This window comes from Oryzias latipes, chromosome 15 (genome assembly GCF_002234675.1).
Source record: "Oryzias latipes chromosome 15, ASM223467v1".
NCBI classification, from domain to species: Eukaryota; Metazoa; Chordata; class Actinopteri; order Beloniformes; family Adrianichthyidae; genus Oryzias; species Oryzias latipes.
In genome coordinates, this window is record NC_019873.2 from 22,277,666 (window position 1) to 22,304,103 (window position 26,438).

The 26,438-nt window shown below is 40.4% G+C and overlaps 1 protein-coding gene across 3 annotated transcripts in view; it reads right to left on the reverse strand.

Moving 5' to 3' along the window:
* LOC101169512 (methylcytosine dioxygenase TET1) overlaps nt 1-23,145 on the reverse strand; it is a 32,343-nt gene extending 9,198 nt beyond the window's left edge. The window contains exons 1-3 of one of the 3 annotated variants that reach the window (XM_023963148.1): nt 22,316-23,145; nt 19,059-21,305; nt 349-2,545 (exon numbers count right to left, since the gene is read on the reverse strand). In XM_023963148.1, the coding sequence (XP_023818916.1) occupies nt 349-2,545; nt 19,059-21,149 (4,288 nt within the window). In that variant the 5' untranslated portion in view covers nt 21,150-21,305; nt 22,316-23,145. Of the gene's footprint in view, nt 1-348; nt 2,546-6,583; nt 6,815-8,597; nt 8,746-19,058; nt 21,306-22,315 lie in introns of those variants that run through there. The other 2 variants (XM_011493198.3, XM_011493199.3) reach the window with 2 other exon arrangements.
* Nucleotides 23,146-26,438: the final 3,293 nt, after the last annotated feature.

Genomic DNA, 26,438 nt, shown 5'->3' on the forward strand with positions numbered 1-26,438 from the left:
ACGGCATCTGCTTCTGATTCACAATGATTTGAATAAAATAAATACCCAGTTTTGAGTTGAATTTTCTCCATACGTGTCCTCCATCTTCGGAAAAATGCCACAAGAACACGTTAAATACACCAATACACAAACGATGATCATTGGAGTGGGTCTTTAAAGAGTTCCCTTAAAACATGACAAATGTTGGAGCCCTCTTTTGGTTGTGTCTCTGCATGTAAATCCTTGCAGAGTTCGAGAGGGAGACTAAAGAAAATCAGTCTGATGCCAAAACAGTTTAGTTTCTTCATATGCAATCTTACCCAATAATGACTTGTTTTATTCAAAAAACTTCAGGCAAAGGCTACTCACCCACACACTGACAGGATGGAAGATCAGCGAGTTTTTTGGAAGGAGTGTTGATCAGGTTCTTGGTAGGGGTATCCAGATAACTCATTGGAGACTCTAGAAAGTTGTTGATGTTGTTCTTGGTTGGAGTGGACTCTGCAGAGTGGTCCTGAACCCCATCAGTTGCCGTGGACAGGACAGCTACAGGTCCTGACCTCTCCAGCTTGTAATAGCTTTGTTGGCTTGGAGGAGGAGACTGAGGAGTCCGTGAGAATCCATTAGCCCAGCTATGGTGTCCCGTTGAGTGGCTTGGAAAAGCCGTTTTTTCTATGCTGGTGTTTTGCAGCCCACCACAGGGCTTTCCTACCTGAGATGAGACATCGTCTGGTCCTGCAGCATAACCATTGCATGTGTTGTGTTTGTGAAGTGGACCATTAGAGAAGGACCATGGATGGTTTTCTTGACCACTGTCGTGATTGCTCTTTGTTAGAGTGCTTAAGTTCAGAGTTTGCTGCCCAAAGAGACTTGCACCATGAACATTACTCCTTTCCTCCTGAGCTGCCGCTAAGTATTTCTTCAGATCAATTTGAGCCTGAGGCAGAAACAAGTTATTCTTGAGGTGAGGGCCTGATTTCCCTTGCTGGAGGCTCTTGTGACCTTTCCCCCTGTGGGGTATCTCTCCATTTGGCATGCGCTTTGAGAGGGGAGTCCTTCGGTTGTGTGGTTCCTGTAATCCATCACTTTTCCTCTTTCTGGGCTTGGAGGGCGTGGATTTTTGTTTTCTTGCGAGAGGGTTTTTCTGACTGAGAGACTGGAGCTGGAGCTTATGGTTGTTGTTGTATTTAATAGCAGACACTGGCGTTCCCTTTGGAGGGTTATTCTCTGATTGTTGATTGTGGCGTGACTGGATGATGAAAGCGAGATCAGCTAGTTGAGCCGCCACTTCCTCCTCATCACTGTTCCTCACAACTTTGCTTTGACTCCTGGCACCGTCCACCTGACTTAACTGATCGTGAGCCGAACTGAACTTCATCTGACTGGAGTCTAACCTGATGGAATGGGAAGCGTTCCCTCTTTCTCCCAATCTGAAAGCTGTTCTATCTCTGGAGATTTTCTCTAAACGGTCCGGCACCAGAACCTTTGTGTCGGGGTTCAACCCCCGGGAGCACTGGATAACATTTCCTTGCCTGGCCACAGGAGGGCGTATGACCGACATCTGGTGAAGGGGTGAGCTGATAACCGAGACTTTGTTGTAGCAAATAGCTGACATTGGTTTAGCTTCCTGCAGGGCGGTATTTGTTTTGGAATTTGAACACGTGGAAGCAGTAGACATGTGATGTTCATGATTATTTTCTGGTTTGATGGCACCTTGGGCGCTTTGAGGAATAGCTGCCAGCTGAGTTAAGGCCTCTATAGCAACGGCTTGATCAAAACTAAGATTTCTTCTTTCTGCCAAATACTGTACGCTTGGTAACAGCACACTTGGAGAGGGTTCACATTTTATGGTATGGGGAGTCCTCTTCGTGTTTAAAGGAGTGCTTTTCGGACACCAGTCATCGTTTAAGTAGTTTTCCTCTTTTTTGACAAAGTGCAAATCTGGGGGTTCTGTTTTGATGGAACGAAGAATGGAAGATCGTCTGCTGAAAAGCTTTTCCTCCAGACCTCTCCTCTCTGTAACTGACAAACAGACTACAGCCGCCAGAGTAGATAAAGGGTCTTCGCAAACGTGGTCGTCATCTCTCAGCACTGGGGCGCTCTGCTCGGTGATCCACGCCCATGGCTCCTCCTGTTTGATCCTCTTTAGTGGAGCTAACATGTCATCTGCAGGAGTCTTGGGTCCATTTTCAGAAGTTCTTTTAGTTATTGTAGATCTTTCAGGCTCTAAAGTCCTTTTACAGGTAGATTTCAGGTCAGGCCCTCTGGTTAGATTAGCACCATTGGCTCTTAAAGGGTTCTCTACAGAACCATTCGGAACATTTGAGAAAGAGCTTAAACATCGATGAAGTGCAAAGCTGGTCCGCTCCAGGCCGGCCTCACTTTTAATAAGTGCTGCTCGTCCACCTAGGTCCAAGGCAAGGTTGTGGACGAGGGACTGAGAGACGAGGGTGGTTTGCGTATGAGGTATGTGACCTTCCTCCCCCTCATCCTCCTCTGCTGCCATGTGGGTGTCCTCCATCTGTGCCTTGCTTTTGCCATTTACCGACCCACTTTCTGGAATCACCTGAGATGCAGAAGCAGAGGGAAACGAGAAGGGAGAGGTGACTCAACCAGATCCGGTAGTAAACAGTGAATCAATTGACTAAACATTCAAGCCACACGGCACAACAGAAGGCCTGCCAGCGTGCATCAGCATGTATCACAGCCTCTATGGAGACAACGGAAAACATTGTGGGATCCAAATATTCAACTCTTTTGGAGAAACTCTTTCCCTAAACAGAGAGGAATAATATTATTCCACAGAAGAGTCTCTGATAAAGATTAATGTTCTCGTTTGGAGAGCTGAAAGCCAACAAAGATGTCAGAGGTATTTACAGCTAAATGTGTGTTAATGTGACTGAGCAACTCAAGCAGCTACTTCACAACGATGTGGTGCACAAATGAATAACAGCGGAGCTAGCGGCAGACTGTTTCTGTTCACTTGTCTTTCATGTGCATTTCATTCATACCCATTCGTTCATGATACTAAGGCTTCTGGAATCCCTTCTTCCAAACACGTGTAGATTCTCATTTCTCTGGGTCATGTTAGAGGATTTCTGCTCTTCAATTTAAAGACCCACCATGTTTTCAGCATATTCGTGTGGTATTTTTCTAATGACGGAGGACGTATATTAAGAAAATTAAGCTCAAAATTGCATTTCTTTATTTAAATTGTTGCGATTAAAAAAAGACAGTATTTGTGACGTGGAAAAAGAGCTTTGAGCTCTCAGAAACGGGGAGGGTGGATTTGCTCTGCACCAACAGTCCCAGCCACAACTCAGAGGTGATTTTCTACAACTATTGCCACTCTGAACAAACTATTAATAAACTACTTTTAATAAATTTTGGTTAAAACAGGACAATTGTAGTTCAAATACCACTAAGAACACTTTTACACTATCTCAAAAAGATAATCAGGTGTTACACTGGACCTAAAATGTTCATCTAGAAATTGGCTTGCAGCTCCTCTGAGCAGCTTCGTCCATTCTCCTCTTATAGATGAACCTTTGCTCTGAGGAAAAGAGATCCTCTGTTTCAAAACCTCTCATCCTAACAGCAAAAGCATTTTCGATATAAACCAGATGCCTGGGAACTAACAGACCAAACAGAAAACACTTGAGTTGATCACTTGCATGTGTTCTGATCATCCTTTTCCCCCTCTGTTTCAAACAGATATGAACTCAGAGTGCACCCTACCCATCACTGTTGTTCAACCTAAAATAGAAAAAGCACTCTGTTATATGCCAAAAGAAAGAATATTTACATAGAGGCCAAGGATCGGATCCTAAACCATGTGTGTAGTAATAATCTAATATCCAGTTTTAAAAGTCCTCTAGTGTAAACTGACATCAGTGAGTCTGGCTGAAGCATGTGGAGGAAGAATCAAGCCTTGTGACGACGCACATGTGACAGCTGTTAAGCTGAGACATGAATGACAAACAGTGAGGTTGAACATGCTACAAAAGACATGACGCAGTCCCCCAAGCCTATATGCAAGGCGTTTAAAAGTGGAAATTAAAATAAGGCAATGACAACCCACACTAGAAAACTTAAATACCTTCTGATTGTTTTGTGATTTGAAATCAGTTCCTATATTCAAACCCTAATACAGGCTCCAGTCACAGTTTGATTGGTCATTTGCTGAAGAAACAGAGAGTAAAGGAAACTTTTTTTTGAAGAAAAACAATTAAGAGAACTTACTAAAACTGAAGCTAATGGAAGTTGAATTCATAGATTTCTCTGGCATGCTGGAAAATCAAGACGATGTTGGGCCGAACTACAAATCCTGCCTTAAATCAGGAATTGTTATTAAAACTCGCAGAGTTACAGTGACCATAAACATGTTCTAGATTAAAAAACATGCCGGTACCAGACAGGATGAAAATGGTGGGAGTGATTTTAAATCTTAAACAACTTTCTCCTCCAAATGTCTCCTCACTGGAAACTTGAAGCTGCAACAAAGACCCAACGTCTGCTGAGTCTGCTGACTACAGGGTGAGGCACTGGCAAAACCCCAGGACTGAAAAAACTCTTGTTACTTGCTGCCTTTGCTATGTCCAAATGAGCAACAGCAGGGCTAAGAAAAAAGGGTGAAGATAATGAAATGCAGAAAGACAGACGGGGCAGAAAGACAGTGGGTCACAATGCACTGCGTTCAATGACAAAGCAGCGCTGGCTGCGACCCAATACTGCAGCAGACACGCATGTCTGCATACATGTAGATGCATAAACCTATGCATCTGAGATCTAACGCTGACATTATACTAAAATACTCTGTCTTTAATTATGTTGTATTAGGCTCAATAAAAGCTCAATGTCTGATGCCGAGTGCAAATGACTTGAGTCATAAGTCATATGCTCTTAAAGCCAGAAGGTTCCTGGAGAGATTGAGGCTGAAATCTGTTAAACCCGTCAGTTGCGTCTGCTTTAGTGTTTCTACACTTTCACAACTATTATGTTAGCTTTTGTGTTGAAAACACAACTATTAAATCCAATCATCTTTTGATCTATTATAAAAGCATCCCCAGTGGGCCTTTAATTTTTGGCCAAAATAAAAGAACTGTGTCATTTTTAAGGACATAGTTTCTGCAGAGCGGCAGTAGTTCTTAAGAAATTCACCTCTGAATTGTTGGCGGGACTGCAAACCTGCCACAATTTCCCATCATCCATCTGTTTATATGCTTAAAGGTCCCTCAAAACCCCAATCTATCACTGCTGGTGCAACAAAACATGGCGAGCAATATTGGAGCTATCCAGCCGTCAAAGTTTTGAGCCAGATGCCAGCTCAGACGAGGAAAACCAGGACGTGCGTGGATCTATTTGTTTACGAGCGGATGCATCAGGGTGGCGTTTGTAGGTTCTACATCACACCTACAGTCTTTCTCTAGGTATATTTCTTCGTCTGCTTCTTCTTCACAACCATTCGAATAAAAATATTTGATTTTCTTTATAGAAATAGCACAAATGTTAAAAAACACTAAAAACACAATTTTCATTGAAGTGGATATTTAAAACGAGTAATCAATTAACAGAAATGAGACATTGGTGAGCAAATGATTAAAAAAGCAGCACACTTAGAGCGCTGTCTAGCAACCCAAACATTTACGTGTTGTGACTCGAAAGAAACTTTTCCAGAGAGACAAATATCTCCAAGGAGGTTTGCACTGACTGTTTATCTGTATGTCTGCCCGCTCTTAGGTGTAAACATGCAGATAGAGTCGTCGGCAGCTGTATTGTTCGGCTGTGCTCCTCCTGTGTCATGAGGCGCATAAAAAAATCATGCAGTTGGACGTGCAGCCGCACAGCCTTCTAATAATAAAACAGCGAGCAAGCACGCTTCCTTCCTGGCTGAGAGCGTAAGTAGTGGTTCAGAGTTTTTCTCTGAACACGTGAGAATTTCCTTCATTCATAGAACGACTGTTTCCTGTCTGCGCTGCGCTCAGTGTCACGTAGTTAGACGCTTTTATTTTCTTTTACATTAAAGTAAAAGAACATTAAAAATGCAGCTCTTCAAGTGGAGAAAATTGTCTTTTTTTATGAGCAACTTGAGGAGAAAACTTACTCTACCATTGAATCTTTTAGGTTGGTACAAGTTTCAAAAAGACCCTATTTATAATCCACAATATAAGTTTAGCAGCATCATTTGCTCTGCGCCCAAGCAAGAAGAACCTGCCAAGTGATGAGCAGATACAACCTAAAGCAGGAAAGCTTTCCACTTTCTATGGCTGGCCGTCAGAAAACAGCAGGTGCAGAAATGGGGGGGGGGGGGGGGGGGGTAAGAAAATGAGAAGTAAAAAGGCTCTTAAAGCACTAAGAAGGGTGTCTGTTCCCATGGAAACTGACCTTTTGTTGTTGAGTTTGCTACAACATCCTGTAAATGACTGTAGTCTAAAACTTGCACATAACTACTCACTCATTTATAATGACTTCCTCTTAAATTAAAGACTAGCTGAGCCCAGGCTGGTTAAAGACAGACGAGGGATAAAATCTAGGAGAGCTCCTCCATCGATAATCCATCTGCAACGAGACAATGCAGCCCAAGGTGAGCCATGGTTGCCTTTACCTTGGTCTGTCCTTAGAGAAAGCCCTTCGAGTTCAGGCAGCTTATCCCTAAAAGGTGTTGGTGGCCATCTTGCTTTGCTTTCCTCCAGGATCAAGAAAAGGCAAGCTACAGTAGCGGTGCGCAGGGCAAGGACCCGGGTGTCATGACTGAGGCGACAGAGAGCCGCTGTAGTAAAGTGCTGCTATGGTAGCAGAGGAGGCGCACACACGCAGACATATAGACACACACACACACACACACACACACACACACACACGGGATGCCTTCTGCAGATGCAGACACAGCCTCATCAGCCAATGGCTGGAGGACCTTAGCGGCTTGTAAATTATCTTCCATGCCTAGACTCTCCTAAACAAAGGATCCCCTATGTGGGCTTTTTACTCCAGCCATACGCACAGGGACTGGGGAAAAGCTGTGGAGCGGATACTGCGCACACGCTGGATCTGGATTAGAGGAAAATAACACCACCAGTGCTCAGATATTAACCCCTCAATGACCCAATTTCTTCAAATGTATCTTAATTTAATAAATTTACCCACAGACACAAAAAACATATTGTATTAGGTTTGAGTTAAAAATTTATGACTTTTTTAAATAAGAAAAATTCAAGTATTTAATAAAGAGGAGTCATTCAGATCAAAATAGCAAAATAAAATAAAACTGAGGATAAGAGAAACTCCAGCTGTGGTTTTTGTTTGTCTTTTTCCTACCCTTCCGCTGAGTTTTAAAGCACCTGATCTGCTATAGGGAAGTGTTGCAGCCCAGCCCAGTTAGAGGCAAGTTTTATCATGTCATGCCTTTAAAAACCACTGCGTCCTGTGACACACACGTGGCAGCAGCGTCGTATCTGCTGCATATTTTGCCGCTGTCTGCTGCACAAACGCTGGGAAATTGTGATGAGCAGGGCAACAATGTTGGTGAACTCCTTCCTTTCTTCCCCATCCACTCCAAAAGTCTGCTTCCTTCACTCAATGTTTTATGGATAAAACCATAAAACACATATTTTTTTCTCTTTAGAAGCAGTTGGCTCTTAAGAAAAGAAAAACGTGTGATCAAGATGGTGAGGTCAGACAAGGACATGAAAAATGTCAAAGTTTTCTGCAAAAACAGCCCCTCTAGAAATAAGTCAAAACTCATAAAAATTAAATTATTTTCTTAAAATAAGCAAAAAATCTTCCAATGGGGTAAGAAAAATAATCTTACCGTGAAGTCTTATTTTCTAAAAGCGCTCTTTCTGATAAGTTTCTTTTTCTTGCAAGACATTTTGTCTTGAAACAAGGGCCATTTTACTTTCTTTAGATTCAGTTTTTGCTGTGCAAACATCCCCAAGAACTGTTCATTTAAAGAACGAGTTTTAAAGAAAACTTAAATAATAACAATAATAATGATATTAGAAAAGCATTCAGTCTGTAATAAACAAGGCAATAAATACAACTGTATGGTGAAAGATTGAGTGGTTCGCGTCAACAATTGTAAATGTTCTGTAATTTACGAAAATTTAAGCTGTTTTAGCTGCAACCAAGTGTAATATTTGCAGCACATATGCGGTTTCAAACAGGCACTACAGCATTTCATGTAAACAAGTGGTTACTTAATAATAAATAGGAGTTCAGACTAGTTTGTTATTGGGGTTAGTTGGTAAAAAAAAACTGTAAAGCTATCTTTTCCAAACATCAAGCAGCTTCCCAGAACAAGCACAACTGCAGACTAAACACCTAATGTACACAGTGTGGCACGCTGCTGTAAACTTCATCCCCACAAACGGCTTTTTAAGAACAATGGAAGAAAACCACAGTCCACATGAGGCAGTGTAATGTAATGACAGATTTAAACTGAAATCTAGAAAATGGAGTCAAAACTTTAATGCAACACGTGTATTTTTGCAGTAAACGTCTTTCATCCTCATCATTTACCTGTCTCTCCATCTGTCAGTCTAGACACACTGAAAAGTATTTTACAGTCTGGCCTTTTTGATCAGCTATGGAAGTGTAATAAAAGGTTTGACAAGTCCTACCTGAGTTATTATCATTTTAAAAGGTTTAGGTCCCAGTGAAGAAGAGAACCAATAATCTGCGTCTCCTGCATGCTGATGGCTTTGCTGTGGTAACCATTGTGACAGTTATGGCTGAGCTCCACGCTCACTGGCAGGCAGTTTAGCAGGTTTGTCATTGCAAACAGGTTACACCGACTTGTAACAACAGCACAAGTTTGTGTTAAACGCACACCCACCAACTGCTGCCAGGATTCTATTGGTCAACCCATGCTGCGGAGGCTTTTATGCAGTTACGACAGCTGATTACATTAACAGACTAAACTCATCTGCTGCAGGGTGATTATGAAAAGCCATTCCTCCTCCTGCAGCAACTCCTTCCCGTTAGCAAAAAAGCTAAGAAATATTCTACCACAGCCTCGGTTTTCCCTGCGTGAAGGCTCAACTCTGATAGAGATTGTGTTTTTAACAGGTTCTTGTGAAATATATTAAGAAAATTAGGATTTAAAGTCAATTTCTGATTATTTCTTTATTCAAATAGTTTTGAATCAGCAGATGAAAAAGTGCCATCTGAAAAATGTGATGTAGGAAATGCACTGGGTGGGCCCCAGGCTCCCTGCTCCGCTCCATTCTGATGCATTCTATTGAAGACAAATAGATCTATGTTTGTCTTAATTTTCCTCGTCTGAGCTGGAATCTGGCTCAAAACTGTACGGCTGGATATCTCTTATATTGCTTTTTGTTGCATTGGTAATGTTAGGTTGGAGATATGAGGGTAAGCTAGCAGGGGAGCACGCAAACGGATGGGAAGTGGGGGCGGGTTCACTCCGTGCCAACAGTCCAGTCCACAACTTAAGAGGCAAATTTTCATAAAACTACTGCCGCTCTGCAGAAACTGTCCTAGATAACAGATTTTTTTTTTAATCTTGACAATAAAAAAACATCACTATAATTAAAAGACCTCTAAGAAGAATTTTCAAATAGATCAAAAAAATGATTGGAGTGGGTCTTTAGGTGTCCCACCTTCAAAAAGGATCTCTGATCTTGTTAGGAACAAGCAGTTTGGACATCAATCAGTGAAAGTTACTAAACACAAACACAGCGAGCGATGTAAGGAACTCCACTACCATACAGCATGTCTGGCACATGTGAAGGCTTGACCCACTGGAGACCGGCCCAGTAATGGATCCACGCCAGGACGGCTGCCAACAGTTCCAACTACAGCCATTACTGTAGAAGCTAACAACTAATGGAAAAGCTTTAGACCTCTGATGGAAACCAGCAGTTTGAGCTATTTTCTTCTTTCTATAAAATGTATTCTTTACCGACATTGTGACTTTCTATTTAGTATTAATCCAATGTGGCTCGGAAAAAAACCAGGGCACGCATGCTTGTCTGCTATAATTAACCCCAGCAACCATGCACGAATGGTAAAACTTGACACCATGCTTGGACCTTCCCCCTATCCTGCTCCTCCAGTTAGAGCATGCACAACCTATCCCACACACTCAAACAAAACTTTGCTCGGGTCAAAGGCCAAACTTGCAGAAACATTTTGAGTAATCTTTAAATAAACGTTGTAAAAAATCCGAGTTTTTTTCTCGCAGAAAACCTAAAAACACTAAAGCATGCTGCTTGTGAGAAGACAGCAGTGGGGTTGACAGGCAAAAGATCCAAGAATCTGCTCACAAAATGCACTCCTCCTCTCATTTTCAAAGGGACATCTGCAAAATCAGGGCTGTGACTAAATGCCTGCACACTTACTTAGAGCGTGCTCCTCCACATGCTCTTTGGTTGTACTATAAACACGCCCACAGGTGTGCGCTCACAAACAGAAATGAGCGCTTGTGGCTTTCGCTCTTCCTCTCTGTTATAGTTCATTACTCATAAACGGGGAGCCACATACTGTTCAGTGACTCATGCAGATTTTCTTATGTAACAAACTTCAATCATCTTTCGGAAACACCGTCCAACAACCTGGACTCAATAAAAGACGGAGATCCGCTGTTCAGTTCATCCGACATCTCTATGATGCTCCGCTGGATAAATATGCTTCATATTTTTAAACCGACAGCTTCAGATCGAGCTTCATTGATCTCCTGCATCGACTGTTTTTGACAAAACTGCAGGCGTCTGCATTTATGGAGCTGGTGTTTTTGCTCTTTGCTGCTGAAGACCTGACTCAGCCGAAAAGAGCCAACATATAATTTATTTCATCCCCCTCTAAACCCCCAGAGGCTGTTGTTCTGCTTTGTGTTCCTTTGAAGTAGCAACAGGACAACTGCTGCTGAGCATTTCAGTCTCTCTGGATTTCATTTCTTTTTTTTGGGCAAATCTTTTATTTTTGGGGAATAAAATGAAAGAATTTGACCAAATTGAGACACAAAATTCTGACACAAACTAAAGATTGGATTTTCTTTTAAAAGTGAAATTATGATTATGGTTTTTTTTTTTCCTTTTTTCGGCAGGGCAAAAAAAAAAGTGTCCCCTTTTTCTAGTGTACGAGCTTAGTTTTCATTTAAACTTGTTTTTGTTTTTTTTGCATAAATGTGTATTAAAAAAGTACCCTATCATGCTTCACTCCAAGCATGTTTGCCTTGCGGATGTGCATTATGACAGCTTCACCTTGGGAAGAGTTAATAGACAAAGGTGAGCAGGTTTGTGTAAACACTGAGACATGCACACACTGACCCAAATACACACACAAACACTATGCAGGCATTTCAGGATGAGGGCCTCAGCTCTCCTCACAATGAGACAGGAAAAGGCTTACTTAAGATTGCCATGGCAACATGCTGAGTCTGCATGTTGGCCATATGACTGCACGCGTACGCACACATACTTAAGTATGCCAATGCGCACATTTCTGCAGATAGATTCATGCAGACTGCAGTGATGCATAAAACTCTGACAGGGCTGGAAGCATTAGAGAGGAGAGTGGAAGAGGGTAAAAAAAATTAACAACCCCATTAGTTCGTTGGTGAGGTATGAATGGTCTCTGGAGGTTTTAAGATGGAGGTAATCGTGTGTGCCCTTGGGAGGACGGGAGTGGCTTTTCTTTTAAGGGGCAAAGTCAGAATTTCTTTTCACCCCGACAAACCAAGTGGGACGACTTCAAAGCTTTCCCAGAGACTTACAGCCTTCAGGCAGTCAAGGGACATTACGACTCTTAAATACAACAACCCAAGTGGTGCAGCAGAGGCATTCTTGATATCAAAAGTTTGGCAAATGTCTTACCAAATGATTAAAATAGAGAAAAATATGCTAACTGTAGAGTGGCTTTAGGATCCAGAGTTGCAAATGCAGCTCATCTGAATGGGCTTTGAAGCACACAACATCTAACAGAAGTTTGTGTCAATGATTAACCGTCCTTTGTTGTATGCAAACCTTTATCTGAGGTCAGGCTTGGCCATACATTTGTTGTTGTCACGTGGTTCAATAACCAAATCCACATATGAAATAAAACAGACCCTCTCCAGTCTACAAAGCCTTTTTTTCCCCTGAGCAAATCCACAAGTCCCACGGCAGATTACAACTTTTAAATGTAACTGGCTTGGACACTGCCGCCCTAATCATAGGGAAGCTTTTGTCATAAAATGCGTCTGTGCTGAAGAAAATGAGAAGTCAGAGAAAACAGAAGGACAACTCAGCCGACCGTTATCATAATGAGCCGGTAGTATTTACATGTCTAGAGTGATTCTGACATTTGGAAAATCTCCATTTCTCCCTCAGTGTCTTTGTGCACCACATGTTTACCCATTAAAAGGGGAATTCAAAAGAAGACAGGATGCATCTCCATCTGTTCCTCAGAGAGCCCACTTGCAAGCAGTATGAGCAGCAGCATGTGCTCTTCTTTTCTCAAAAAGAGTGACTCGTCTGGCTCGCACGGGGAACAGAACTTTGAGCCAAACTCTCACCACTTGGACATATTTTAATGGTTTGAAATCAAGAACACATTCAAATATGTGTAGACTTTATATACAGTTACACTTTAGGCATTAATGCTAATTTTTATAAGCACTATTGTGACGAAACTGAAACCTTTCTAGTGTTTAGTTGAACTTAACAGTTTGCAAAGCCTGACATTGATTCAAGAATCATCTGGATGACTATTTATTGTGAAATTATTCTGTTAAATTGGAAGATGCTACTAAACAAATATTTGTACCAATAATCCTCCTGTAAATGAGGTTTCAGTAAGCCATTTACCTAAATTTTTTAGAATATAAGTCATAGTCTTTTGCAGTATTTGCTACTGACAGCAACGCAGAAGAGGAAGCGCCGTCCAAAACAAATAAGGAGAATCTAATCCTTCTCCTCCTGAACCTTGATATTTTTCTTATTTGCGTTGAGTCATTATTATTTTTGTTGATTTTTTTCCTTCCTCAGTCTAATGCAAGTCATCAAACTGGGTTACAGAAAGACAGAAGTACCACGCCATCATTCAGATGCCTGCACCTGCAGGAAACTTTGCATAGCTTTTCAAAATGTATAAACCTGATCTTTTAACGTCCTCCGTGTCTTCCATCCATTATCAATGAGATATAAAGTCAGTGCTTCCATGTAGCCATGAGGCTAAAAACTTGAAGGTAGCTTCTCCCACACGAGACGAGAGGATTTCGTTTATGGACACACTTTTGGATAGCACTGACCATCAAATTTGACGGGTATTGGAAAAGCAGCAGTGAATTCAAATTTGACACGTGAATTGCGTTTTAGACCTTACGATGACCGTGTGGCAGACTTGTTCAGAAGCATTACACTTGTCTCCCAAAAGTGCAATTTATATTCCAGTGCAACTCATTTATGATTTTTTGCTCTTTATTAAGCATTTTTTAGCTGCTGTGGCTTATACTCCGAAAAAAAGGCTATAAATATGTCCATTATATTAGCTTATGGTTAAAGCTTGTTTAGTGTTTGCAATACAGCTAGGAATAAACTTCAGTGCACACAGTACATGTGAAATAGCCATGAGCTAGGATTTTAGGCTTTAGTACTGCCTAATTTAATAAGCTTAGCAGCAATGTAAAAGCCTGGTTGAGATTAAATGGAGGAACATTTATTTTTATGATGAAGACTTGTTAAACTATTGCTCTATATAAAAGTTATGTTGCATTTTTCTGCTTTTGTTAAACAGAATTAAAAGGATTTGATCTGTTTTTATTTTCTGACATTTATAAGGAACTGTGAAATAATGGTGGTTTAAGAGTAATTTAATAAAATGTTAAATGTGGTGTTTTGTTGTCTGCGTCCCTGCAAACAGTCTTGCATTACTAACCCCCCTGTGAGCTGGACAGCCTGCGTAGGTTAACCTAATTACCTGGATGTAGGTTGACCAGTTGAGAGCTTTAAACCCACAGTAGTGCACGTCTGCTGGTTATCTCCTCTAATCCTCATTATGAGCCTGAAAATACAGCATCTGACAATCATGGGATGTCAGAGGTCAGCAGGCGGACACAGCGGTTGCCGTGGCAACACTCCTTGCCGAATGAACTCGGCTGTTGTCTTATTTGAGAGGAGGAGGGGATGGAGAGAAAGGGCTTCAGACATTGCTGAAGCATCTACGGGGGGACGGTCGGTTCAATTTCAGAACAATGAAGATGCGGCTTGACGGCGGCCTGCGCTGAAAGGCTATTGAAAACATTTCAACCCGCGCGCACACACCGCAGACTGCCAGGCCCTGTCATAACAGCCCGGTCTGCGTGTTTTTATAATAAACCTTCAGTTGGACTGCACCAGAGAAAGAAGACTTTAGAAGATATATAACTGAAAGAAAATACTTGCAAAACATGTTTCGCTCAGCTGGAAATACATGAACCTCAAATGAAAAAGAGAGAAAAGACACCGACATTGCTGTGTAATTATTGGGTACAAACAAAAGGCATGGTGGCAATAAAGACAAAAACAGTTTGGGATCATGAGCACCGCTAAAGTCCTAGCTTTTTGTAAAGCTTTGTTTCCTTTTTTTTCAAGTTGAGGACCATAAAAATACTTCAGAATATTTTTTTTTTAATTCCATCCATACAGAACTTCTTTCACTGTGAACACTGATTTGTTTTCCTCTATAGAATACTTTTTTTTTGTGGCTTTTCCATCTTTGCCATTTCACTTTGAAGCACATTTAAGTCTGGAACACAGAAAAACCTCTTCTCTCTCAAGAGTGGTGTGATGACTCTGCTTTTATAGTTTTTGTGTTTAAAAAAGATGAAAGTGGTATCTTCAGGCACCAGGAAAGAAGAGTAACAACTGCTTGAAATATAAATTGGTTGATGTATCTTAATCTTTGAAGATTTTCACACAAAAAAAGAAAAAAGAAAAGATGACATGGTGTTTGAATACAAGCTAAGAAATAGTTTGCATCATATGCGGCTGAGTTATGTTGAGTAAATTTGTAATAAATCTGCAGAGATGAAAACAGAAAACATCAACTGAGTGCTGACGATTCCTCTTAGACCATAATATGGAAAAAAAACTTGAGTAGTCTCCGTTTCCAAACATGTCAAGAAGTTTCTGTCACACAAATACAAGAGATATGGTTCTCTGCAAACAGCAGTTCTGGCTCTCTGATATGTGCTTGGACCCAGAACTATTGCACTATAAAGTAAGATTCTGCTTTAGATCACTCACTAGTCCTTTTATCTTCTGTAAAACCCACATTTTAAAAACGTTTTTATGTATTTTCTAGGCATTTTGTGCAAGAGTTGAACCAAAAGAAGCCATAGGCACCTAATGACAAAGCCGGGAACTGAAGCTGCATGCCCCTACATGATCTCCACTTCAGCCTCTTCCTTTTTTCTGTTTCGAGGAGTTTGAAACATTCACTGGAAGGGTGTGTGAGCTGGATCAGCAAGACCGGCCAGTGAGTGCTACAATATTACTCACACTTCAAGTAAACCTTAAATGCCCCCACTTACCCACAGACTAGGCAGTTACACCCAGATGCACTGAATCTCTTTGCAGATGTCCAATAAATCCAGAAGTGCAACTTATATACATAAATGAACAGGAAGAGGCAGTCTTTATAAAAACAACAAGTAAATAAAAAACGCTTTCAAAGAATTTACATTCATTATTAAATGAGTTAACTTTGTAATTAAAAATATACAAACAAGAATAAACCAGTATTTCTATTAATGTTTTTGAATTCAGGACCAAAACAAAATGCAAAAGGTTTCTGAGAAACTTTTAAAAAATGAAATTAAACAAGCAAAGTTTGTAAAGCCTTTTAGAGAGAGTTTTTATTTTTATTTTTGCAGGATACAACTGAGTCAGAAACCTTCAAGCAAGAGTTCAGTCTTCTCAGGAATGATTGTTTAAACACTTCAAATCACCCCAGGGTCAGACGACTGAATCCTAAGAGAAACTCCAAAAAAGTCACAAGTTAAAACCCAAACTTTATGGCCGTCATTTAGCAAGTAAATCATTAAAATGCTTAAATAGAAGTATAGTGGACTACAGCCAGGTATTCTGGCATTAGAAGGTCATTTCTAGTAGAAAAACTTGTCTAAAAACATATAACAGGCTGCATTTTTAAAAACTTCATTGATCATATTTGACCAAACACACGGAACAGTGATTAAGGTGTGATCATTTTTGATTGTATTGCAGAACCAAGACTCCTAACAGTCATTTGGAATTAGGTCATGCAGAAAAAGGATAAAGGATGAATCCCAGTTCCCCTTTCTAGACCTCCTTTTTATGAGATAAAAGAAGAGCTAAGATGCAGAATTTGGGACAGAATTTCAGGAAGCGCTCCAAATCTTCCATCTGAATCAAATCTATTGTCAAAAAAAAAAATAGACGATTTGATCTCTGGGTAAATACTAATGTGTACAGGGAGATAGCACCTATATGCCCTACCCTTTCAATGAAAAAAAGAGTCAACAACCCCCGTTTAAATGTCAGGTTAGGTCTGAGGCCTGGGAATCACATACTGTCATTAAATCAGGAAGTCTTTAACTTAGAAAAGAAAATGTGAGAAAGTTCCAGACTTTAACCACTCAGGACTCGAGTGAGCTTGATCTTAAGTGAAATGGTCAGTAATCAATATCTGCAAATTTCAATCAAATCCAAGGAAAAAAAGATATGATTCCAAAGGGCTGACTAAAATAGAGGATGTAGTGTGAGTGAGCCAAGATTCCTTCAAAATAAAAGTCAGTAAAAAAATAAAGTAGCTGGTACTAAGTTATACAACCAAGTACATCAAAAAGTGTTTAAAATTATTATATCAAAATATATGTATATAGTTTGAGTGCCATTATGTGCATTTTTTCTTTATTGCGTAATGTTTGCAGGTGCAGTAAAATGTCAAATGTGTAAAATATGTGTTTATTTGGTATACACTTTTTTTGATAATAAATAGTATGAATAATGTGGCTATGATTCTTCAAATGATTTACAGTCAAATTGTATTTTGAAAAAAAAGCTGCAGAATTTAATTTGTTTTTTAAACAAAACATTAAAGAAATATCCCTTAAAAGATGCTCTAACACCGTTTCCTTGTTACTGGAATGTTCAACATGTAAAAATTAAATTATGATTGTCTTGGCAAATGACTTTGTCGTGCAAAAATAAATTCCAATTCAATCTAATACAACTTTATACATTTGTAATACAAACATGTTCAATTTAAAGTGAGGAGCAGCAAAAACAATGTTTTTTTTTCTGGAAACTTTTACTGAAAGTAGATGAAACGCCTATTCTAACAATACTTTATTGAAAGATGTTTGTGGTTTGCTGGATTGATGGATTTATGGCACTTTTTGCACATTTTCTAAATTAATAATATTTAAACATCTTTTACATTTTTGCTTGTTCTTTAATTTTTTAAAAATTGTCGCCAGCTTATAATGATGTATTGACTGTTTTATCCTTGACATAGATTCCACCCTAGAGAGATGTAGCATCCAACAACAAAAGGAAAACCTGTTTCTGGGCCTCAAACACTGACATGCTTGTATGTAAACGCAGGCCAGTGTGATGTCACTTTGGGTAAAACAACAATCAGCTGTGCAGCTCGAATGATTAGATCAGCAATGCCATCACGCCATAGCAGCATGCATGCAAACACAAAGACACATATGAATGCTCGGAATTCAGAGCAGCAAATCAGTGTCACAGAATCCGTAAAATGCATTTTACCTCATACTGACCCACAATACTTAGAGGGAATTGACAAATATTTTTGTGAATCTTAGTGCGGTCTGCTTTTTCCCCTCCTTCTTCTTTTTCTCAAAAACAGCATTCCTCACCTCTACCGCTGCTGGTGTTGCGTAATGAGTCATAATCTGCTGCTGCCAGTGCTACAAATCTGAGGGTGGGTTTAGTGCATGTGGTCATACTTTTCCTAGTTACACACAGGGGCTTTCATATGAAGATGCACACCTGTTCGCTAGACACAAAAAAACTATACTAGGAATCATGGAACCTATTTAAAAAAAAATGTACTTTTTCCCCAACAATTTAGCTTCTAGAGAAGAATAACCCTTTAAATAAATTAGTATTTAAATAAGGAATATATTCAGACACAAAGATGAGTACATAATCCCATCTCAATGTCATTCATTTTAGTAATGTATGAGGGGAAAAATATACCAACATCTTTAGAAACACCACACAAGTTGCTTTTACCCAAGCAATTTCATAGTGCTTTTATTTTGGTGAATATCGTCCTGACAGCGTTTTGAATCAATGCAAGTATTGCCAAATGAACTATCGCGAAATATCGCCAAAACAATTTTTTCCAACACCCCTACCGTTCAAGGGAAGCGCTTATTGGCCTTGGTTTGAGAAGTTAAAAAACAGAAAAATGTGAACGATGTGCCTGCATCTCATCTACTTCACCCTTTTTAACCCCTAATGGACATTAAAAAAAAGTATAAATGGGAATGCACTCAGTTATTATTTGTTATATAGATGGCTTTGCTTTTAGAAACATCCCTTTTTTTCTTCTTAAAATATGCGTTCTCATTAAAAAATATCTTCCACACAAATAAGCACACAGCCACAGTTAGTAAATCTGTTGATTAAACCATTGATAAGGCTCAGACACACACACTTAAACAGACATCCTCAACCACGTGCTGCACTGCTGCAAGTCATGTGACACTGCCTTCCCCTCTCCCAACCAGACCACAAACACTTGCAAAGACACTTCCCCTTTCACTCAGTGGCAATCGGTGACATATAACAGAAAAACAACACATACAGCTCAGCATGGACAGTTGGTTGAAGAAGGACGAAGAGACTTCACAACGTTGTTCCTGTTATCAGTAGGCAGCAGGGAGATCAGAGGAAATGATGGCAGAAAGAAAAACTAAGGTCCCTTTTCCAGCTCAGCTGTTTGTAAAGGATGTTTCAGGGAGGCCTACTTCAAACCGAGCTTCAGTTCAAGGTCTACACTTTATTTAACCAAACTAAACTCTGCAAAAAAAAACGTGTGTGTGAGCTGTGGTTTAATGTAAGTCATCATAATAAAGGTCTCACCTCTTTAGCAGAAAAACCGGGTGAAGATGAAGGTTTTCTTCTCTTGAGCTCCACACACTTCCTCAGCTTACAGATCTGGTGACACGTCCTGCGATTCAGGCAGCAGCTGCACAGGCCACAGTTAATCTTCCTCAAGCACGGCTCACAAGTCCCACACCTGTTCCTCTTCTTCCTCTCCTTCCGCTTCAGTTTTGGAGACGACGAAAAGAGCAAACCGGCCTCCTCTTGCCCCCATCGTTCCGACAAGGTAGATGGGGTGGGTTCTCCATACCCCGACTCTGATTCAGTGTCAAAGGAAAAAGAGGAGCGAGTGCTTTCGGAGCTGCAGGAAAAGGTAGAGCTACTGTCCAGAGGAGCAGAGGTCTTTGGTACCAAGTCCTGCTCTGGCATTCCAGCCTCAAAGGTGTCTGTTGGCTCGGATGGAGCTACACCAGGCTGAGGAAATGGTGGTGGAAATGCCTCTTTCTGACAGCTGAATCCATGTTGCTGGAAGTCCAGATCTTTGGTCTCAGCTGTGGAGCGAGTTCCTCTTTCTCCTTGAGGCTGAGGAATCACTGATCTCTGGAACTGGAATGATCCCCCAAAGCTGTTTTCCCCAAAACTCATAGGTTTGAGAGAGTCCCTGTGGACGATCACCGGCATGTTTCTTTTCACGATAACAGTCTGCACTGTCAAGGCAGTATCAGGGACCGCTGATGACCCCGGGACTAGAAGTTTAGCACCATCAGTGACAGGTATAACGTCTGTCTTATGCTGGCTCAAGTCCTCTGACGTGCAGAGGACTTTGGTGGGACTTGAGGTAGTTTGGTTGCTGAAAAGTAGTGCAGGAGCAGGCAAATCTGACTGTGCTGCGAGCTGATTGTTAGAGGAAAGTGGATGTGGGGTTTGACGTGCTGGAAGGCTGATTTGAGAGTCAGTAGGACCACCAGAAACCCTGTTTTCAATTATTTCACCCCTTTTGGCTTCACCCTCACAATTACCAAGCCTCTCAACAGTCCCCTCCATCTCTTCCACAGTCTCCTGTTGTGTCTCAGTCGCCGTCTCCTCTTGCAGACTTCCTCCTCTCTCATAGTTTATCTCCTCAATTTCTTGACGAACTGACACGCTTTCGTCCATTGGTTTGCCTTTTGTGCCCAACACGTTCCCCTGTTCTTCTTGAAGAGAAAAAGCACCATCTGGCTTGTGATCATTGGCAAGCAGATCACTCTCATTTCCAGGAAAAGATAAATTGCCGTTTCCATTGCTGTCTTGCACCCCTGATGAGCTCGTTAACTCTGAGGTGCCAGAAGGGCAGTCTTTACTGCCTCCGCTGCAGAGTGTGGGCTGCTCGTCCGTCTCGACACACACTGGATGCCCAGAAACATGCTTGGAGTCGCTGTCACCGTCGCTGATGACAGTCTTTTGGTCTTGGTGGGCAGCATGTCTGTCACATCCAAGCGGCAAACTGTCGTCCAACATGTCAGTGCCTTCTGGTGAAGGGACCTTGGAGGCCCCGCTCTCTTTTGTGTCACCGACACCAAGGCTCTGGTCTTTGATTCCTGCAGGAACATTGGCTTCAGCACAAAGCAATGAAAGTTCTTCATTTGTGTGGCTGTCTTTTGCTTTTTCTTCGTCAAAAGATGACTCGTTGATGCTGGTGCTTGAGGTCTGGCGTTTTGTGTTTTGGTGCTGGGGTGCTGCTCCACTCTCTGAGCTGGTTTTTCGTCCTCTCTTCTGTTTCAGAGAGGGGGTAACAGAGAGGTGTGTTTCCCGCAGAGACCTCCTACGTCCTGAAGGGGCTTGTAGCTTGGTTTCAGGCAGACCGCTCGATCGTCTAAGTCTGGTGTTTACAGTTGCATTTATGGCCTGGGACTTTCTGAGGTCTTGATTGGGACACACATCATCAGATCCTCGTCTACGAAGGGTCCGGCCAAGCGTCTGCGTCCTCTTTGTTAACTTTTTGGAATCTGCAGGGTGTTTTTTGGATTTCTGTGCGACTCGTCCTCCTTGCTTAGCAGAATTACAGATTTGTCCCCTGGTGCTGGTCCCTATTTGCTGCGTTTTCCTCCGGACAGGTGTTTTTCTCTTTTTGGATTTGGTAGTAGCAGGCATGGCTGAGGGTATGGGAGAGAAGACTTTTGAAAGCCAGCATGGGAGCCAAGTGTCTGCCTTATCGATGCTCAGCCAGAAATACTATTCTCAAAATCTGCTTGTTTGACCTTCAGGTGTATATGATGGTATCACTAGGCTGTAATTACAGTGCATCACCTGCAAAAATAGAAAAAAGGAAATATTTAAGCAATGGAAATTTGTTTTAAAAATCTGACTTTTACCAACAGGATATTTAAAGTGCCAATCCAATTATCCTTTAATTTATTTCGAAACATTCCCGGTGGTCTTTTGATTATGCTTATGCCATTTTTAGGCAAAGTTTATCTTTCAAAAACTGTTGTTTTCTAGGAGTTCATCAGAAATTCCTCCTTTAACCCGCCGAGTAAGCCTTCCCTAACTTTCCATCATCCTTTTGTTTATACTCTTCCGCTGGCTTACAGCCCTTAACAACTCCAACACATCATTACAGGTGCAACAAAAATGCAGAGCAATTTTGGAGCCATCCAGCCGTCTAGTTTACAGCCAGATGTCAGCTTGGCTGAGGAAAACAAAGACGCACATCAATGTATTTGTCTGCAAGTGGATGAATCAAGCAGAGAGCTTGTGGCCCCCTGACTGTAACACATTCATTTCAAAAGGCACTTTTTCATCTGCTCCTGACTCACAACGATTTGAATAAAAAAAATACTCAGAAATGCTATAATGAGCTTAATTCTCGTAATATATGTCCCCCACCATGAGAAAAAAAAGCCACAAAAACACCCCAAATCACACAATTGTCATGGATTCTTAATTGTTGAATCTAATTAAATAAATTCTTTGTTTCCTTTTTTGATGCTGCATTTGATTATTAAAGAAAAAGCAGATTCACAAAGTCAAATATAAAGACTAAGTGGACTTTTACAAGTAAATACTAAGGCTTCTGGTGTGGCTTTAACTGTTAAAGGGCAGAGGAGGTCGACCGCCCCCCCCCCCCCCCCCCCCCCCCAGTCTCTTCCTGGCTGGCGAAAGAAAGAGGTTATAACCGAGAAAACCGCCCTCAACGCGCCGCTTTATTATCCTTCTGAACTTGACCGCTATCGTTGAAATTCAATCAAACGGACCGGAAAGGGCTCGCGTTTTTAATCGTTTTATTTTCACGTTTACGGCCGAAATGCTTTACATACCACGGAGAGACAGTTGCACTGTCTGCACAGCTAATAATACTCCGCTCCAGCGAGACCTTGAATTGGCTTCCCTCCTCGAGCGAATATAGACTGCGGGCGTGCTCGAGCCTCTCTCCGCGGTGACACGCGGACATGGTACGGAAGGCGACCAGGCGGCGGGCATCGAGGGGAAAACGGACGGTTTTTTTTTTGTCCAGCGTGGAAGCACGGCGCACCCGTTAACGTTTAAATCCCCCTTATGTCAATCCATTCGGGGCAGCCCCGCTCACTCTCCCTCCACCAGACGCAACCCACGGCCTCTGCTGGCCGCAAACCGGAGCGGAGAGAGTGGACAGGAAAACCCGGGCTGGAGTGCAGCTGCGGGGGCTGCCTGAGCAGGCGGAGGCAGTAGTGTGATAGGGGCCACCGCACTTTTTCCAGCTAAATTAAAACAAAACTATTAAACATTGATAAATAGATACAGAACATAAACCCCAGTAGATTAGGCAAAACAATAAAATGCACTGATAAATAATGAAAAAAAAAGTGTAAAATGTAATTACTTTCACAAGACAAGAAAATATATGTATCCAAACATTTCAATAAATTTTAGTCAACTTCTGCTGAAGAGTTGGATAAACATTGTCTATATCAAACTGTAATTAATCTATCTGTTTATCCAAACGATGTAAAAGGCCTGCACAAACAAGTGTTCTTCTTTCTGTTCCCTTTCAGTTCCCTTGTATTAGAACCGGAGCAAAATCTTGTGTTTTTGTTGTTTTGTAGAAATGAAAAGAAATACAGAAAGTGAAATATGTTTTACGTCCAGATTAATAAATGTTTTGTACTTGAGGACTTCATTTTTCGTAATTCTGACTCCTTGTTGATGTGGTTTAACAGTCTTTTTTGACACATAGCTGCGTGTGGAGATCAACCCAGCTAGGGCCATAAAAATTTAGGGCCCTGCTTTAATTTAAGGCTAGGTGTGAACAGAGGTTAGGTTGAGATCAAGGTTGTGAGTAACTCAAGGGCAAAGGTTAGGGTAAGTCCTAACAGGGATGATGTGTGTTAGCATGTGTTTTTAACTCCTTCGAAGGTAAATTTTATTATATACTTTCCTGTTCAATGTAAAACGTATTTTTATTTTTTAATCAAGAGGCTTCTGTTCTATCATTGAATTGAACAACATTTAAATATTGTTGATGAATTCCATCCATCCACCCATTTTAGAAACCTCTTTCTGGGTCAAGAGGTCACTGAAGCCTTTCCCAGTCAGTGATGGGCCAAGGCGAGGTACACCCTGGATGGTTCCATTAGTAAATTAAAAATCGCAATAATAATATTGAAAAAATGGTGTCTTACAGTTGGAAGAATCTGAAGAAATTTGGCATCTACAAATGCCTGAATTTACATAGTAAATACATTTTTCATTACAAAATGCATGAAGTTGGTAAAGCATAATAATAAAAATTGACAGTAAAAAGAAAACGTTTTAACCCTTTAACTACCCCACCAAGAAAAAAGCTATCAAAAAATTATTTGTCTGCATTTCTTATTGCTTTAGGTAAGTAATGACCACAATCTGTTTAGTTTTTTTTAACTGACCTTTTAGTTTTTTAAATAATGACCTCTACCAAACGGTTGAGATGTCCCTTAATGGTAAAAGTGCAAAATTTCATACAGATACAACAAATATTTGAAAAAATCATGTAAACCAATTAATTTAGACATCATCAACACTCAGTATTAAGGGCATTTGTCTCCATTCTTTTTATCATGCCTCAAACATTGAACTTTTTTAAAACAAAGCAAATTTTGACCTATATTTCCTAGAAGTTGTTTGACACTACAACGATTTTGGATATTGACTCACTTTTGATGGTATTTCATAAATAGATTCTTGGTTTGGAATGAAACACAGAAAAACATATTTCTGACATCTTGACCTATTTGGACCGAGGTTTCATCATCCCAGCTTGTCAGAATGAAGAGGCGCTGTACCATGTTGTGGTAGTGCACACTGTTGTTTTGGTCGTGATGGTCTTGGTGTGTGGTAGAGAGCTCAATGATGGTCAGCAACATTGGTTGCTTACTTGTTGATCTTATTTAAACTGTGTGCAACAGCCAGGCAGAACCTTTTGAGTAACACTGGTTTTTGCTTCAGTAGGTCCCTCTTGTAGACCAGCCATGAATTAGTGACACACAAGTCGATGATGTATCCAAACAGGGGACTGTACCGTCACCTAGTTTTAGCTGTACAGGTCTTGTACAGGTGCACCAGCATATCAAAGAGATCTATTTAGCTTTTTAGATTTGTATCATAAGCAATATGCTCAATCATTTCATCAGTGAAAAGCATTTTGAAGTATTGGAAGGGTGTGTGTACATCCTCAGGAGGCTCAAATCTTGATTCTGGAACCTTGAATTCCTCAATGTCCTCATGCTTCCATATTCTTCTTATGGTTTTGCTTGGGTTAGAGGGGGATATTGAGTGAGGAGAATAGCCTGTCTCCTCCAACAAAATTGGAGGAGACAGGCTATTCTTGGTGGGGGTAGAATGGCATGTGTTTGCTTTTTCAGTTCTTCTTATGAGGTGGCAGTGTAGAGGATCTGCTTGTTGAAAGAAATTCTTCTTCATCCAGGGATTCAAAAGAACTGTCACCAATGGCCTTTGCACGTGGACTGGTAACCCTTGTGCTATCCTAGGCACTTTAACATTGGGAGTGGGGTCATCTAGACCCACTAGACAGTGCTCTGAACCTTTTTTCTTCAATGATTTGTGATCTTCACTGGTGTCCATGGATTACATGAAATCTTTCCACCTTTATCCACCTTTGTCATGGTAGGGAGAACACGTCAATGCAAGGGTGGGGTCATCTAAAATAGCACAAGGGATAATCAGGATCCTCTGTTGGGTCATCATCACTGTCATCCAGATTTGCATCTGATTCATGTGGACTTTGTCGTGGTCTCGCACTGTAGAATGTTTTAGTGTCTATCTAGTAGTTGTAAAACAAAAGAAAATGATAGAAAACTTTTGTAAATGTTGGTAATATTATAATTGCAGCTTTTTTTGTTTAGTTTTAAGTGAATTGGCTGTAATAATCTTGATTTTTTTATTTATTTACACACCAGCTGATATAAATTCAAAAATAGACAAAACTATACAGTAATATGTATTTTAAATTATTATTTATGATGTTTTAATGGATATGTCTTTAGTAATGGATGATTTAGAAGGTTGTTTTAACTGATTTTATGACAAACAGTCCCTTTATTTAACATTGGCTTGATTTTGCTACTTATACCATAAAGTGACAAATCAACCGTTTGGTAGAGCATGTTTTAAAAAAATTATTACAAACAGAAATTTGTTTATTTTTGTTTATCTAGGAACATATTTCTGTTGATTAACGCCTTTACTAGTAATTCCAAGTAAGAAAAATATACCTACCTTTCAAATTTTCATAAAAAGGAAGAAAGTGTGTATGATCATTTTCAAGTTTTGACTTGCTTGTCAGTCAAAGACGTTGTGCAAGCAACCACTGACTGACACAGTGCCATCTGTTGGTTTTCTTTAGCTTTGCATGCTTCTACCAATTGGTTGAGATGGCTGAATCAGTTTGAGTTAAGTTAGAAACTTCTCTAATAAAAATATGGTGACTCAAAGTTTGCTCAACCGTTTGGTTGAGCAGGCAGTTAAAGGGTTAAAAAAGTTGTCATATATTTATTAGGCTTAACTATAGTATGGCTCTATATATCTTTTTGATAAAAAGAAATAATTTCTTCATTGATCTCCGTTATTCTGGAGGTATTTTTGACCCCGTCTTCTTTATATGCAAAGTATATTTACAATTTGCTAAAACATTAAAGCCATTAAAAACAACTTAATTTTTTTGAATGATTATGTTTGCAGGAGAATTCATTTTAATGTTGGCTATAAATGCTACTAAATAGAGTATGTTGTGTTGGTAAGGGTCTCTCTATAATTGTAATAGTTTGGGTTTGCCCCAAAAGCCTTCCTATATTCATGTGTTAGAACTATTGTTTCTCTATGGTTATAGAAAACGTTTTTTCTTGTATTCCTTGTTTTGTCACAATACCTGGGAAAATAATTGTGAAAAAAATGAAAAGAAAAATGCAA